At 42.6% G+C, this 16,961-nt stretch overlaps 1 protein-coding gene across 1 annotated transcript; it reads left to right on the top strand.

The window, feature by feature from the left end:
• Window positions 1–2,128: 2,128 nt before the first annotated feature.
• On the top strand, window positions 2,129–16,849 carry gapdhs (glyceraldehyde-3-phosphate dehydrogenase, spermatogenic). The gene is made up of 11 exons (XM_070835742.1): window positions 2,129–2,175; window positions 12,791–12,850; window positions 13,135–13,231; window positions 13,838–13,944; window positions 14,536–14,626; window positions 14,727–14,845; window positions 15,015–15,096; window positions 15,532–15,683; window positions 15,806–15,968; window positions 16,113–16,210; window positions 16,347–16,849. Exons 2-11 carry the CDS (start codon window positions 12,822–12,824, stop codon window positions 16,414–16,416), a joined length of 1,008 nt encoding a protein of 335 aa, XP_070691843.1. The 5' UTR covers window positions 2,129–2,175; window positions 12,791–12,821; the 3' UTR covers window positions 16,417–16,849.
• The last annotated feature ends 112 nt before the right edge of the window (window positions 16,850–16,961 follow it).

Consider the following 16,961-nt stretch of genomic DNA (forward strand, 5'->3'; position numbering starts at 1 on the left):
GTCACAGCGCCGGTGATAATGTTGTCTTATTAGAATAAGGTTAAGGGACAGGGCAAAAGTAGGGAATATTATGAAAAGTAGACAGATAGACGGTGGAGTCTTGAATGTCTTAAAATCCCTCACCATCACCCTGCTGTCATATTTACACCAGGGTGCTACCTGTCCAGTGTGGTGGGCAACATAGATGCATTTTGTATTTCAGCTTCCTGTGAAGCTTCTTCACTCTCTAATCCAGGTAAATGTTTACTATGCGTACATTTTATGTTTGACAGCAAAAGGTTAAAGGCCAGGGATGAGGTGATAGCTCTAACTTGATACGCCCAGGGCAACCATTGGACATATACACACATCTGTACCAGCGCCTCCTGACATCGTATCCGCTCCAACATTTACATGTGCAGTACTCACAAACTTTCTGCACTTCCTTGCACTGTTTGCTGTATTTACGGCCCTTTCACCTCCCTCTCTTATACACAGAGCTTTTCAGTATTAAACAGGGCCTCATCGTGGTGGTGGTGGTGGTGGTGGTGGTGGTAAGAGCCAGTGCGAGGTCAACTCAACATAATGATAGGTTCAACGTTTACTGCCTCAACTGCTTTCGCAACAACTTGCTGTCTTTGCCAAACTGAACACTTTCCAGAATTTTAATGGATAAAATAAAATGTTTCCACTGCACTACAGAGGTCCTCCTGAAAAACGTCTGTAAATCTCCCCTATGCTTGGTATGACAAGGCACAAGGGACTGTCTTGAAATACCTATAAACCAACGCTGCACAACATTTCAGCACATATTTATCTTGATTTAACATCTGGCATAAGACAGAGAGACTGCACAACAATCTTAGTGTGCAGATTGGTATGTTGTCCAAAAGATGGCGCCATAGATTAACTTCTGTCCCTGTACTGTCTAGCAAAAATATAAAAAATGCCGAGTAAAAAAAACATAGACGTAACACATTTAACAAAATAAGAGCATGAACTAAACTTGGCTAGGTTTTCTCAAAGTAGCCTCAGTGTTGTGCAATAGATAGATAGATAGATAGATAGATAGATAGATAGATAGATAGATAGATAGATAGATAGATAGATAGATAGATAGATAGATAGATAGATAGATAGATAGATAGATAGATAGATAGATATTGCTTTACCATGCGGCCAATCACAGATGACGAAATACAAGAGGTGCGGTGTGTGTAAATCATGTTGCTCAGCACTGCACTGCAGGGATTTCCCATGTTACATTATGGTACGCATCCTCCGTCACGTAGCCCTGTACTCAGTCTGACACGTGCTGTGACATGAGAGGAGAGGAGGGGAGAGGATGAAAAAGAGGGAGGAGATGAGTAGAATATGACACAACAATTCAACGTAGATCAAGTTGAAATATATTCCTATCCTTATTTTTTTATCTGTATCTGATCTATGTCATTTTGTGCTACATGCAGCCATGCTGTTCATCAAGTCCGTTTGGCAGCAGAACAATGTTAGTGAAATACATCTTACATAACAGTGCTGCATCCATCCATAGGTACATACATACACACATGCAAACACACACACACACACATCCATAGGCGATCCAATCTGCAGTCCTTTACAGATCACTGCTCAAAGGAGGCCTGGTTATAAAACATTGGCCTGTATAGACCAACGCCATCCTGCCAGCCTAACCATTACATGATCACTGTGTTATTTTGCCTTGAACATCCAGCTGTGGGTATGGCAGGCTATAACAGATGTCACGCTATGTGTCCCCAGTATTTCATCATATGCACGTGACCAGCTCTGTGCAGCTCTATGGGACAAAATGCTTCATCATTCCCCTCCACTTCCACGTTGGCATCCTGCCAGTCTGTGTCCCCGTGTCTCCCTCAGTGTCTGTGCCCGTCCTTTTCCCGGTTAATAGTCCATCCCATCGTGGACACAACTCTCAGGCCTGCGTTATTGATAAAATGCGTGAATAACACATTATTCTTACACATTATTGTGTCATCCCTCTGGTTGCCATGGCAGCCATTCCACGGGCCGTGACCAGCCCCGCGTTCCTAATGGAAGGATGGCGTGACGTCACATCACCAGGGCGACCAGGCTCCCCGGGGCACGTGTCTGGTATAAAAGCGGAAGGCTGAGCGTTAGTGCGCGCACACCGACCCGAGCAGCATCACCAGCGAGGTAAGCAGCGACACCGACTCACCCTTCAGTCGACAAATTACACAAATGCGCCTAAATTAGCTCATTTTAGGACGTCATGGGTGTTTCTCTCCACAGTTACAAACGCCAGCGTATAAATTGGCGAACAAAATGTCGGCCTGCAATACTTCAACGTCAGTTAATGCAGGTTTTAATTGTAATTTTCCACTTTTATCGAATATATTTCCCCAGACTGGTTTTTGTAAAGAGGAACCGACTTAATGAAGCCGGTGGCCACCCTGTAGCCGGTGTGGTGATATTCAGCCTCATTTTAATCAGCCACGTATCCGGTTAACATGGCGCAAGTGCACGAGGGACAGGCGAGAGGATGAGAGGGCTGAGGAGGAAGAGCTCAAAGCTAATTTAGCACATTTAGCTTAACGATGTTCAAAAGGAGCCTTTTGGTGTTACAGGAAGAGGAAGGCGGGGATGGGAGGGGATGCAGACACGGCCTGGAGTCTGGAGTCAGGCTGCTCATTGTGTAATACTCCCTGTAAGCTAGTGCCGTGTCGTTGCATCGTTTAGCTTACATCAAAATCCACTATAGCTGCAAACACATATATAGACAGATATACAAGTGCATATATCGGGTTTAGTCCGTCCACAGTGTACAGTTCATTCATCTGAAGCTGGACTGTCTGACTGAGCGGGTAACGTGACTTTGGCAGCTCCCATTGCTGCATCTTTGCGGAAGTGGATTAGTCTCCGTGTTACGTAACCCGATACAGGACTATATATTACCGCGTTTATCACAGCAGAACGCTAAAAGATAAACATCCCATGTAATGTATTTCCCATGAAATATGGATGAACGTGGTTTTTACAGTAAAACCTGACTGTAATCATTATTGTGCAGCGCTGTAGTGAAGGCTGAGTGGTGAATGAGGGGAAGTGAAGCTACGTGCCTCCCCTGGTCTTCATAATGAAGTCTGTCGTTGTTGCGCCATTAGATTTCAGAGATGAATCGTTCTCTCGCAATGACGAGAAGCAGAGGTCATAGTGATGCAATAGCCGAGAGGCTATGGTGCTGAAAGTCCCCCTGTGATGCCTCTGCAGGGCACAGACTCGGTGTGGTGTCGCATGATTCTGCCGCAGTTTGACTCCACAGTCGACAGACCTGTTGATGCGGTTTGCAAAGAGGGTATAAAGCTCCCAGTATGGCTACCCAGTCGGCCATACTGTAGGCCTGTGTTATCTGAATAGCACAACTAAGCAAGCTTGGTCAGTGGGAGGTAATTAATAAAGGGAAGCCAACAGTTGAATGGATTTTTTTTTCTTGCAAAATCAATATATGTCAAAGCCATACAGTCCCACTGTGGATACCCATGTCTCTTATCTGATCTATTTTAATATAAGGTATCATTTATAACTGTAATCATGCAGTACATAATACTGTGTAATTAACTGTGTCAGAATTTGCTTGTAGTGGCTTTCATTCATGTCATGTAGGTGTGGTACATAGCAGATAGATGCACCCACGTCTGGCCTTGCCTCGCTGGTGAAGGTCATCACTCCAGCTGATGAAGGTCACAGCAGGCCCAGAGCTGCTGCAGTGATGCTGAGCAGCGGCTAATCTTTATCCTCAAACTCCTAATCAACTTGACAAGGGTTATTCACACTGTGTCCACGGATGGGGAGTCGCACCTCTGAGCTCAGGCTCTGGATGACTGAAGGTCACTAATAACAGGCCCAGTGCTGCCAGGGAGATGCTAGGCTGTGTGTATAGTCAAAGCTGTGTGTCACCAAACCTCTTATGATCATGAATTTGGGAGAAAATTGCATGCATCAGGAGATTATAGGCTTGCAATATATTTTTTTAAGTCAATTAAGATAATTTATGATCATAGCCTCCTTTCATTATTTTCCTCAACATAATTAATTTAAAGTAGGTTTGAATATAATAATAAGTGATTGCGATAAGATTACAAAATACAATTAGTCAACGAGTTTCATTAATGTATGTGGGTAGTTAAATGCTATACTTAGAAATCATGACACGCTAATATTGGCCAAAGACGTGTCTGTTCAGAGTTAGGTTACATTATTGGTTTATGGTAGAGACAAAGGGAGGATCCCTGCATATGAGGCACAGTAGTTATTAGCTTGTCATGTCACTCATAATTACTTTCACAGTCATTCTGTAGTCAGTCTTGTAGGTGCTGCAGATCAGAGTGTCAGCCAAATGTCTGAAATGTAAATCAGTCAGTCCATCAGTGACTGTGTGAGCAACATGTTGCCCCTTTGCTGAGCAAGGAGTAAACTAGATGCCAATAAGATTAGCCAGAGCACAGTAGCAACACACAGGACATGTTATACCAGCTTAACAAGGACTACCGCCGTGTTATTAAGGAGATATGGACAAACCAAACAAGATACTCGTGATGTGTTTAAGTGGGGGACCACAGGGTCTTTATGACATTTGTTGTAGATGTGGACAGGATTATCAGATACTTGCTGTAAGAGCTATAGGCTATTTTTACTTCTATAACATTAGGGCTTCTCATGTTTGTAATATCCAGGCTGCCTGGGTTCAAAATCAATACAGATTCGTTTATTACATCCTGCAGTTAGTGAATAATCATACTACAAGTCAGTTTGTCATGAGACTAATTTACATGTTGCCTTGTACCTTTAAATCTTCTTGAGTTGGTTATATTGTGTTTTTTCTAGATGCTCCACTTAGAGGTAGACTGGTTTTTTCCAGGCTGAGGTTGGCATGAGTGTCCCTCTTGATTATGCTCTGCAGCTGACTTATCTACCAGCCATCTTGTCCAGGATGTGTGCAAGAGAGAAGGAACTCCAGAGTGACTCAGCACATTGCCTGTCTGACGGTTTATTTAAGGAAATAAACCCTCAGAGGTGCATGTGTTTGTTTAGCTAGCACAATATCAGAAAAGTAGCAAACTCTGCATAAAACGGTACCACTGTACTGTAGGAGAGGAGGCGAATGATAGGGTCTGAGCCTCAGGAAAGATATCCGTCATCTGCCTGCTGACACAAGCTCACACAGTACATCAGCATGTGTGAGTGGCCCAGCAGCATTACCTCTGCAGAGTAGTCACGTGTCTCTCTCCTGTTGAATCGTCTGCAGTTTGATACGACACACCTCTCACTAATTCATAACGGTTGCCGTGTGTCACAGTTATTATAGTTTTGTAGTTTTCATTTGTTTTATGTTATTAGTGTGATTAATGATATTTTGTTTTTAATTCAGTTTAGTTTCCAGAGTGGGTGTGTTCATTTCAGTTTAGTTTTTATTGTTTCAAATGTTCTCCTCATCATCTGTCATGACCAAATTGCAGAAGACTAAAACTAAAGTCTTTATAGATTACATTAGTAATTATAGATACATTTGTAAGTATTACGTAGTTTCTCTTCAGTTTTTTATTTAATTTAAATTGATTTAGATTGATTGATACGTATTTTTAGACATATTTTTAGTTTTTAGTCTAGTTTTACTTAACTATGATAACCTAGTTGTGTGTTCATGAACAAGTATTTAAGTTAAACCAAATTCTTTATCTTAATTTTATTCATCCAGATATTTGTATGTTTATTAGATTACAGGAACAAAAACAAACAAACAAAACTAGTGGCACTATAAATTTAGTGCCTGCCTGTCATTTTAATTTACCACTAATTAAATGTCTGGTAAACAAGAGTGAACATCTTATTTGTTTGTCCCTGTCAGCAGGAGACCATGCCTGCTGAGTAGGACACACAGTCTGTGGTGTGTGTGTGTGTGTGTCTGACAGGTGATGTGATGGTGTTGGACATTTAACTGACCAGTTTACAGCAGCAAAGCGACATCACCTCAGTGAGGAGAATATAAAAAAGGGATGAAGTTGGAATACTGCTGAAGGAAAAATGAGCAGAAGAAAAGCTGCAGACAGCACACAAAGTTTGCACTTCACACAGTGTGTGTATGTAAGCGCGTATAACTGGCATTTATTGTTCAGCCTCTAATGTATTCGATTTATTTGATTCATGAGACGCGGGCAAGAAGAGAATACAATACCTGATTGGACAGTCTGTCTGGCCTCTAGCCAATCAACTCACTGCAGTGGAAAAATACTGGAGGGAGAGGGCGTGACTGGGGAATAGAAAGCCGGAGGTTTGAATAGAGAAGCAAGACTGAAAGAAGGTTAGAGCAAGATGAACGGCTGGAGGAGTGGTACAGTGGGCAGCAAAAGTAAAGGCAGATTCAGGGAGTTCATTCATTCACTGACAAATTTTACACACAAACCTGGGCAACCTTTGCACAGAGACTTTATATACTACTTTTTTCTAAACTTAACCTCTCTTGATGTGAATAAAGGCTGTTTTGAAGTTGCTTCATTCATAAACTGATACCACTTTAGAAAACAGCCTCACTGTGGTAAATAAGTAGCCCAGTCATCTGTCACAGCATATTGAATTATATGAACTAGTGCAGTCCTTGTTTGGAGCATGTGCCTGTTCGGAGTGGGCTGATAGCTTGACTCTCTGTATTGTGGTGCGGCACTTGGCCCCCAGAAGTGCTGCTTGCAGCATTCCCGAGAACCACTCATCCAATCGACTTCACGCTCGACACTGCTCTCCCTTGGGTCCCCAGCCGCACGCCCACCAAGTGTGAAGCTGATTGGATGAACAGTTCTCAAAATATGCACACACATCTGATCCAGAGAGGCCGCTAAATCTTCTTTTAAACACAACCTAAACATTTCCCAGCATTACAACCACCAAGTGTGTAGTAGATCAGATGAAATGGCAAAGTACACACAGGAAGATAGACAGACAAAGACTCTGTCCTTCATATTTGGATGGTTTATTCATGTGCCGTACTACGGTTGGAAAGATGTACAGTAGTTTGTGCTCCTTAAGACTCAGGTCCATATAAAGGTTAGCAGCAATTGACTGGAGTCCACACACCAAATGCTGTCCAAATGCTCTTCTAACACTGTTGACATATTACAGAGAAAAGAGGAATCTGTGTTTATTTTGCAAGGAGGTGTTGGCAGTAGTGAAATGCCAAGTCATGCCCTCTCCTCTCCTCTCCTCTCCATTTTGAGATTTCACCACCTGATGCTGCCTGTTGTCTTTGTCCTTTTCTGGTCGAATGGTTATGTGTCATCTTTCCCCCCAGCGGTCTCTCCAGTGCACATGCACACTCATGCAGGCATGGCAACCCTGTCCTGCCCCCATCCTCCCTCCACTCCCGATTAAACAGTATTTGTGCAAGGAAAATGGGTCGTAGCTCAGAGGGAGGGTAGGATTGTGCTACATAAGGGGGTCTAGACAGACAAATAGGGAGATGGAGGGAGGGTGTTGAATTTTAATGATTAGTTTGGGTGGTGGGGAAAAGGGGAGGGGAAGTTTGTGATATTCATAGATAAAAGGGAGGAACAGACATAAGAAAAGACCAGGGGAGGGTTCATGGGGAAAGAGGGAAAAAGCAGAGGAGGTAGAGGAGAGCAGGTGGAATGAGATGACATTGAGTCTGATTGAATGAGAATAAATCATTAGGATGGATGGAAAGATGGATGAAGAGACAAAAAGAGAAGTAGTTAGAATAGACAAGTGAATAGGTAGACGTGCTTCCTCATTAATGAAGATTGAACGCGATTAACACCTCTCCGACTGGCTGGTTCTTCCTTCTGTCTAACCAATCAGAAGAGGAAATGATTTCACCACCCCTGATTGACTCCTAACCGTTCAGTCTGATGTCAGGCTGGTGAAAAAGGTCTTGAGATTTATGAACCAGGGAGGTGAGAGAAGTGAGGTTGAATGGAGAGATGGAAAGACTGGGTGGCGGCTTACTCATAAGGAGCGCAGTGATTGGTCTCAGTCCCAGTCTCTGGCCGGCCAATCAGAAGAGGAGGTGGTTGCACTGCAGAAATGATTCATGTACTCTTTCCAACACTTGACTCTGCATGTCAGTCCTTTTCAGATATTAATTGGACTTTTCCTTGGTAGATTAGTGAAACCTGGAAAAATGTGTAGAAAATGTTCAGAAAAATGTCAAAAGAACCTCACTACACTTCACATACCTGGACATCTGTCTGCCTCTCTTTCCTAGTAATTAATGAGTGTCAGCAGATTGCAAGCTGCGGTTAAACATCGTGTAACTGCTTCGCTCTGCTCTGCACAATACTGCCTCTGTGAGCTGGAGCATGTCTGTGTGAGTGCTGTCACAGATTGTGTGCTGAATACCAGATCAGGGCTGATTGGTCCACAGTCAAAAGAGGCAGGACTGTGGTGGAGAGTGGGAAGAGCTTCTGGCTGTGGAGCAGATTTTTTTTCTCTATTTTAAAATGTAATGTGAAATGCACGTGAAAACCTTAATGTTACTCAACATAGAAACGAGATGATTTAACTAGATAGTATCAGGGATATAACCAAAACACCTGGATTTAAATGTGGGATCAGTGTTTACAAAGTGTTTTACAACATATTGTGTAGATTTTACACTAAAACTGCATGAGATGACATTCCTAAATTTGGAAGCAGAACAGTGGTCCCCCAGTTTCGTTTTAGCTCTGTATTAAGCAAAGGTTATGTCTTAAAAAGAAACACATTGTAAATGTAATATTATTTGCAATGACCAAAGAAGCTGTACTTGTAATGTCACTCACAATGAGCAGCATAAGCATCCGAATTAAATACTTGCTGCTTTTTTCATGGCAGTGCTCTTTAATCAAACTGTGGCGGCCATGCACAGTCTAGTGCCTAACTAACCAGAATTGATGCATCAATGCAGCTAATGCAACGTCCACATATATGTTAATAGGCAGACTGACACACATGCACCTGCTCCACATTAAAATCTCCAGTGCTCCAGTCAGGTTATACAAACTTACTCACATTATCATGGTTTTTACTCAAGTAACCAACTAAAAACCATCATTTTCTGTGCACAGCGAAGTAGTCCACATATAGAGCTTGGGTTTGAGTCCCACCAGATTTGTCTTATATGGCTCCACTTTGTCCAGTCACATCTTCAGTCTATTTTAGTGAAGCAGAAAAACCCAGTCTGTAACAAATAGTGTTATTTGTCAGTAGAGCAGCCATTTTATGTTGGAAAACCAAGGGCAACTGCTCTGCTAAGAGAAAATGGAGAGGTTTGCATAGAGAGAGAGAGAAAGAAAAAAAATGCACAGGCGGCAGTGGGAAGGAGAGTTCAAAAGAGAGGAAAGAGTTGTGAATGCACAATAGGTAATGGTGGGAACCAAGTATAAAGAAGAGGAAAGGAAATGTGAGAACAATGTGGTCACACTGCACTTTCTCTCTCTCTCTATCTCCTTTGGTGACCTTGTATTATGGATAGTAGCAGCAGAAGACAAAATGGCTGCTCTACCCTGAAAGAAAATGGGTACACAAGGGAAAAGATGTTCCAAACTAGTAAACACTACAAATGACCCTGTTAGAAATCTGCCAGCTGAAGGTGTGACACTTTTCAATGAGTGGCATCAAGCAGGGTTACAGTTACAGATGCAGCGAGACTATATATCTATTTGTGTTTAACAACAAGATAATAAATCCAGGTTAGAATAGTTTCAAATTATTAATTATTCGTTGTTCGTGTCTGAGTGCATGTGTGTGTGAGAATGAGAGAGAGAGAGATGATTTGTCCTAATCTGGTTGCCCCTTTAGTCTATTTAAAGTGCTCCCACAATGCATTTCACCAGATCGACAGCCTGTCCTACACTGCTCCCCACTGAGACACATACACTCGTGCAGGGAGACGCACACGCACGCACGCACACACACACACACACAACAGATTAGGAGATTACTGTAGTCTAAAATGACAACCAACCAGTTCCAAGGATAATCCGCACTGCCCTTACTTAGTCTACCTGCGCCTGTCACACACACACACTACTACCCGGTCAATATCACAGTTACCATATCCGTTCACCTGTACCAGTGTGCATTTGGTTGTGTTCTAGACAGAAATCTGATTGAAATTAACTGAACCCAAAATGGATCATAAAAGATCATCTGTTGGGTTTCCACTTGACTCACACACACAACCACACACCCTGTTTTGAAACACACTTTTAGATTTTGAAACATCTCTTCACATAGCTGGTGGGGGTTGAAATATAATGCTAAACTGCTAAGGCAGAGCTTGTGTTAAATCCTTAATGAACATATTAGCGGCTGCTTGCCATACTGATGCCACAGCTGATAGCACAGTTTATCAGTATTGTGATCTAAAAAATGAAAACAAAGTTGTATGTAGGCTGTGTCAGAACAAACTGGCATATAACCACTTGATTGGAGCCAAGCATAACCATATCCACCACAGACATGTGGACATTAACCTGCAGGCTGCTGGTGCTACCGCTGGTAACCACACTCAGCAAACCAGCATTACATCATTTAGACTAGTCTAAAATTAAACTTATGTGTAATCGTCAGGTAAATTAGTCGCTAGAAACATCCCTAGATATCAGCGATCGTGTCCCTTCTAACACAGACAGACCAAGAACAGCAGAGGAGAGGAAGACGTGGAAGTTATGAAGGTGGCGAACTTCTAGTACAGTATGTGGGGGTGAGAAGAAGTAGGAGGGGAGGCCAGAGGAGGAGAAGTGGGCAGATGAGTGGTCAGTATGAAAAGGCAAAGGAAAGCAGAGGAGAAAGGAGGTCACATAGTTGAATCACGGCCAGGCTTCCTCTTTGTTCAGTGAGCAGACAAGTCTCTGTTTGTTGCGTTACATACCTACTGCTTTCTCCCTCCCTTCTTATCCCATTGTTTTCTAAACATGTCCCTGCATGATGCAACATCACTCTGCTCCTGCAACTGACGAATGAAAACCCTCCTGTTTGACAGCCAGTATTTCTCCGTCACAGACAATAAACAGAATCACACCCTTGCACACCTGCAGGCTGTTATTCCAACTTCAACCAAAGTACCCAGCTCATATTGTCACACTGACTTCACGAGAACACCAACGCGCTGTACCACCATGGTGTTTTTTCCACCCTTTAGCACTAATGCGTCACACCGCCTGTCTGCTGTACTGTGAGGCTGCTGTCTTTACATGTCTTCGTGTTGTTTTAGCTTTGCTGCACAGACCCACAGAGCATTTTCATGAGAAGCTACATGCATGCAGAGCGTCTCCTGCTAGCATGATACTTCACTTTACTCCGAGTGTGTAAACAAAAATTACAGGGGTAAAGGAAGCAGGGCAGTGGAGAAGACACACTGGGAGGGAAGGAGAGGACAGATGGTAACAGTGTGACGGTCAGTGTATATATATAACAGGCTGAGGAATAAAGGAAGGGCTGACAAATTAAGGTAAAAGTGGAAATGTAACCGTTTTACAGGTGAAATAGATGATGATGGATCAGCTCAACACAAACACAGATTATTTAGTGGTTTCCAGAGTGTGAAGTGAAGCGGTTTCACACAAAAATGGCAGATTGGACATGGTCACAATATAGCTATTGAACACACACACACACTCGTGTATTGCCAGCAACTTAAGTAACCTGACTAAAGCCAACTCCTGCTGCCAGGGCAACACTTTGTCTCAGTCCAAACACTCGTATCGTGCTTGTGTTGTCAAGCCTACCATCATACAATTAAACTCAATGGCGAAGAAAAGAGGTCATTTGCTGGAAGTACAGATGCATTTTTCTCTCGGTCCTCTAACTGACTGTGTGTCAGCTAGAGCAGTGGTCCTCAACCGGAGATTTTCAACTTCTCAAATGTATTTAATGAAAAGATGGTGCAGTTTGAACCTGATAGTACAGAATATCACAGTATGCCAACACAAAAAAAAGTTTAATGATAAACCAAAACAACCAGCAGGTGGCGATGCTAGAGAGACACTCAAGTAGCTGCATTTTACATTAATGTAACTGTAGCTGTGATAACCCTGCATCAGTGGATACACACTGAACAGCCCTGGATTAATGATATTCAATCAGTAGCACTTAATAAGCCGTTGATCCTGAGGCTGTTACAACATACAGAACACTTCAGTAACTTCAGCCTCAACAGTGCTTTCATGCACAAACATGAAATAAAAGAAGTGCAACTGCTGAGAAGTATTTTGAAAAAGACATTATGTAGCTTTAGCTGAGAATAGTCATTCACTGTGATTCAGTCTCTTCAGTAGCAGTTCAAAATCAAAAAGATTCAAGTATACAAAATTAACTTTTCTTCTGATTACCTTATCAGTAGATGCTTTGAAGAAAATTTGCAGCACTCACTTCAACCGTTTTTGTCCTCAATGTAAGAAAATCCATATCTCATGTAGTTGGTGTCTTACTTGCTCAATTAGCATGAAAACAAACTTTGCAGGTCTTCTTCTATACTGTGAAATGGCGGGTGTCAATTAGCATTACAGGACATTATCGCCACCTACTGTTAAAGGGTGTGAGTAGACGGCACTCTGCTGCATAAAAAATCCCCTTCAGAATAAAAGCACAGGATTTGTTTTTGGAAAAAAAAAATGACCCACTGAAAACGGGTCTGCGACCCACCAGTTGAGAATCACTGAGCTAGAGGATATTAAGTGAGATTGGATAGCTTGTGTCTTCATGTTATTCAGTAGCAGTAGTTGTCTTTCTAATGTCATTGGTATCTCTGTTTTCCCTTTAGGTAACTCAATCCCCCCAAAGCAGCAGCAGACATGTCAGACCTCTGTGTTGGAATCAATGGGTGAGTTTGAAACACAGGATAAACAGGATTGTTCAGACTGATTTTAGGGAAAAAATGCAGTTGCTCTTGCTGTGAAACTATTAATTAATTAATTTTCATAAAACCCCCAAAAAACTTAAAACAGTTTGCTAAATTTGTGTTAGAGTCTGTAATGACATGAGTTTGAGGCTTTGTAAGAAGATTCATGTGAGGTCCCAGGAGTGTTTTGAGGAAGTTTCCCACCAGTTTCCCTAAACACTTAAATTAATCTCTGTCTCTTATTCTCTCCCTGCCGAATTCTGCAGCTTCGGTCGTATTGGCCGTCTGGTCTTGAGGGCTTGCCTTCAGAAAGGCATCAAGGTTGTGGCCATCAATGACCCCTTCATTGACCTGCAGTACATGGTGAGTAAAACTTACGGGCACATACTTGTGTGAAATTTACAAAAACATTAATAATGTATTTACTCACTTACTCACCTGATGTGATTTTATTTCAAAATTACCTTTTACCATCAAATTATAGTTCATGTATAATTTTAGGGTACTTCAAACAACTACAGCTTACATCTGCATGTTTACTTCAGCAAGGTCCAGGGAGCAGTTTTATTGTCATGGTCTCTGTCGGCCCCTGAAGACAAAAAACACTTTTAATCAAGTTATTAGAAAAAAATATCTTGATGTCATCACTTGGGTGACACCATTTTGATGGTGTCGAGGTCAAGTGATTATAGTGTACGTTGTGGCCGTCATCTAAAGCATTACTTTATTCCTTTCTCAGTAACATATTGGTCATTTGGTTGTAATTCTTTAGTCAGATGATTATTACTATCACACAACCAGTGACTCCCAAAATGTCCCAAAAATGGAAAGATTGTTAAGGCATTTGTGCCAAGATAGTCTATGAATTAAGACAATATAGTGTTATTTTTTACTCTTTTTTTGTGAGGCTGCAACAAGAAGTTACATGCCTCTCCCTTGTGCCCCCATCATTTTCCTCCTTCCTTCTAGGTCTACATGTTCAAGTATGATTCCACCCACGGCCGTTACAGTGGTGATGTCCGCCAGGAGGATGGCAAGCTCGTCGTCGATGACAACCCCATCTCTGTCTTCCAGTGGTAAGAGATGATGCTGTCTAGTGAATAGTGACTGCTTCGAGATATCAGCAGTGTTGATGTCCAGCTGGTTACTGAAGTGCTACGTCAGTATAATTTTAATTGTGTCAGAATTACTTATTACTTACTATATTTGCTGGTCTGAGGCTGCTGGAATGAGGCTTTCTGCTGCCCAGGGCCCCTCCACCCATCGTACCGACTGTTGTTTTAGTCCATTGAGGAATGGGCCTCCTCTCTGCAAAAGAGACATCCCTATTCCTATTTGAGCACTGAATGTAAATTTGTGAGGTTTTCTTCTTGAGTCTACTGTTTTTACCACACTTTCTAGACCAATATGTTAATGTCCTACAGTGTCAACTGAAAAATGATCTTTTGTTCATTACTAGCATGGCATTATTCAAAGAGGCTCTGCACGCTAATTTAGAAAGCACAGGATGTACTGTTCTAACAGGATTACTCCTCACTGCCCTCTCACTATCACTCTCACTATTTCTTTTGTAGTGTTTTGGTGTTCCTTGTCTTTGTCCCCCAAGTTTAGCCTTACAGTGGTAATCATGTCATGTTAGACTGACTCTGGTCTTTCTCTGACTCTAGCATGAAGCCAGCAGAGATCCCCTGGGGCAGTGCTGGAGCCAAGTATGTTGTCGAGTCCACTGGAGTTTTCCTCAGTGTGGAGAAAGCCTCCGTATGTACACACATGTACACATGTATTCAAAAACAATTACACAGACGAGATGGTTCAGTTTGTAACCTGTGCCCTCTTTCTCTCTCTTGGCCAATCACAGGCCCACATTTCAGGTGGAGCTCAGCGTGTGGTCGTGTCTGCCCCCTCACCTGATGCTCCAATGTTTGTCATGGGAGTTAACCATGAAAAATATGACCCGTCCTCCATGACCATCGTCAGGTAACATACTTTTGCTGTTGGACATGTATTCACGCTATGCATTTTAAATTTTCACACTCACATATTGGACTATAGATGGAACGATTCTATTATGTACTTGTGTATGTCAAACAAACTGAATCTAGGTGAGTCTGTTAGTTTGTGACTGTGTCTCTCTTTTTGTTGATAGCAATGCCTCCTGCACCACCAACTGCCTGGCCCCCCTGGCCAAAGTCATCCATGATAACTTTGGCATTGAGGAGGCTCTCATGGTAAGCCACAGTAAATCTGTTTTTGCTCTGAAAACATGTACGATGCTGATTGCAATTAGCAGTAACAAATTGTGATACTGAAAGCTTCAACCACTATTGTGAAAGGGGCTTTTTCATTGATGGTACTGTATTTTTAGCATTAGACAAAAACACATGAGTACCTCACCCTCGCCCTACCCCCCACAGCAGTCTGCAGCTGTGTCTCTCTATGTTTTCGTTCAATTCTGGACACAACCACTGACTGACAAACTCTTTTTTGCTTCTGCGTTAGCTCAGAAGCTTTGCTGAGTCTGTCTCTGAGCATTACCTCACTGTATCTTTACATAGCATATAGTTGTTAAATGCTATATTATCGTTCTGAATGTCATACAGAGAACCTCTAAATAAATGCCTCAGTCATTGATGTTTCCTGTAATATGACCCTCCTCTCTGTAGACCACAGTCCATGCATACACAGCCACCCAGAAGACTGTGGACGGCCCCAGTGCCAAGGCCTGGCGTGATGGCCGCGGTGCCCACCAGAACATCATTCCAGCCTCCACTGGTGCCGCCAAGGCAGTAGGCAAAGTCATCCCCGAACTCAACGGGTACGGACAGACACGTGTTCTCAGCCTGATAATCAGGTGCAGCTTTTCTAATTGTGGCTAGGATGTTGAACAGAAGGTGACACGAGTCAAATCTCTGTCTTTTGTCCGTCCTCTGTCTCCAGTAAGCTGACAGGCATGGCATTCAGGGTGCCAGTGGCTGATGTGTCAGTGGTGGACCTGACATGCCGTCTGTCCAGGCCTGCATCTTACGCTGACATTAAGGAAGCCTGCAAGAAGGCCGCACACGGGCCCATGAAGGGAGTGCTGGGTTACACCGAGGACCAGGTAAGTTATTTTACAAATACTGTAAAGCAAATACATGGCCAGTAATAATGCCACAACTAAGGTTGTAACTTGGTTGAAGGCCACTGTATGTGCTTTAGTCCATATTTATTCTTGATATAAATTACTTGTGATACATTTCTGCAGGTGGTGTCCTCTGACTTCGTCGGTGACACCCACTCCTCCATCTTCGATGCTGGTGCCGGCATCTCCCTCAATGACAACTTCGTCAAGCTCATTTCCTGGTTAGTTTATAGAAAAATATTCTCTAACTCAGGAAGTTAGTGTCCATCCATCTAAGAAGGACAAACAAAACAGTTTTGTTTTTTCCAAAGCAAACAATTAATTAATCTTTCTTCTTTTTTCTCCCTCTCTTCCCAGGTATGATAATGAGTTTGGCTACAGCCACCGTGTCGCTGACCTGCTGATGTATATGCACTCCAAGGAGTAAACGCTTCCTCTCTGAACAGGAAGTCAGGAAAGGGACCACCCCAACCATCCTCCCACCCCCTCCCTTCTCTTTTACACACAGGCCCCACTCATAGCAAAGTCATAGCATCACAGCCCTTAGCTCTACTACAGTATACGTAGGCAGCAGCAACTATGTGTTCGAGTGATCTGAGTTTATCTGTTTTTTCCTTTAATGACGAGACGATCGGTCGGTGACAGTATTTGTGTCCGTGTGCCCCCTCTCCACCTCCCACTGCCACTTTAGATGTGTCGTTATGGCTCAGTACTATGGTAACTACTGTATCCATCTCCCTGTTGGTGTGTTTTAAAGGCTTATTCACCAGTGGAAGGAGGAAGCTGAGAGGCAGAGCTACTGTAACTCCGCTTAAGAGTAATGAGACAAAGAAATAAAACTTGAAAAACCTCAAAACCAACTCCTGTTTCTTTATTATCGTTGTCTGTGCACTGTGTCCTGTGGAGCTGTAGAGAAAAGGTTCAAAAATATCACTGAATACATCAATAAATCATATTGTAAGTTAAATAATT

Source organism: Pempheris klunzingeri, chromosome 8 (assembly GCF_042242105.1).
Source record: "Pempheris klunzingeri isolate RE-2024b chromosome 8, fPemKlu1.hap1, whole genome shotgun sequence".
Classification (NCBI taxonomy): Eukaryota; Metazoa; Chordata; class Actinopteri; order Acropomatiformes; family Pempheridae; genus Pempheris; species Pempheris klunzingeri.

Excerpts from the sequence above, each read along its gene's own strand:
- gapdhs (XM_070835742.1), top strand. The coding sequence starts at position 12,822 with ATGTCAGACCTCTGTGTTGGAATCAATGG. Across the intron at positions 13,945-14,535 it reads CCCATCTCTGTCTTCCAGTG|CATGAAGCCAGCAGAGATCC; the intron begins GTAAGAGATGAT and ends CTCTGACTCTAG. Across the intron at positions 15,969-16,112 it reads TGGGTTACACCGAGGACCAG|GTGGTGTCCTCTGACTTCGT; the intron begins GTAAGTTATTTT and ends ACATTTCTGCAG.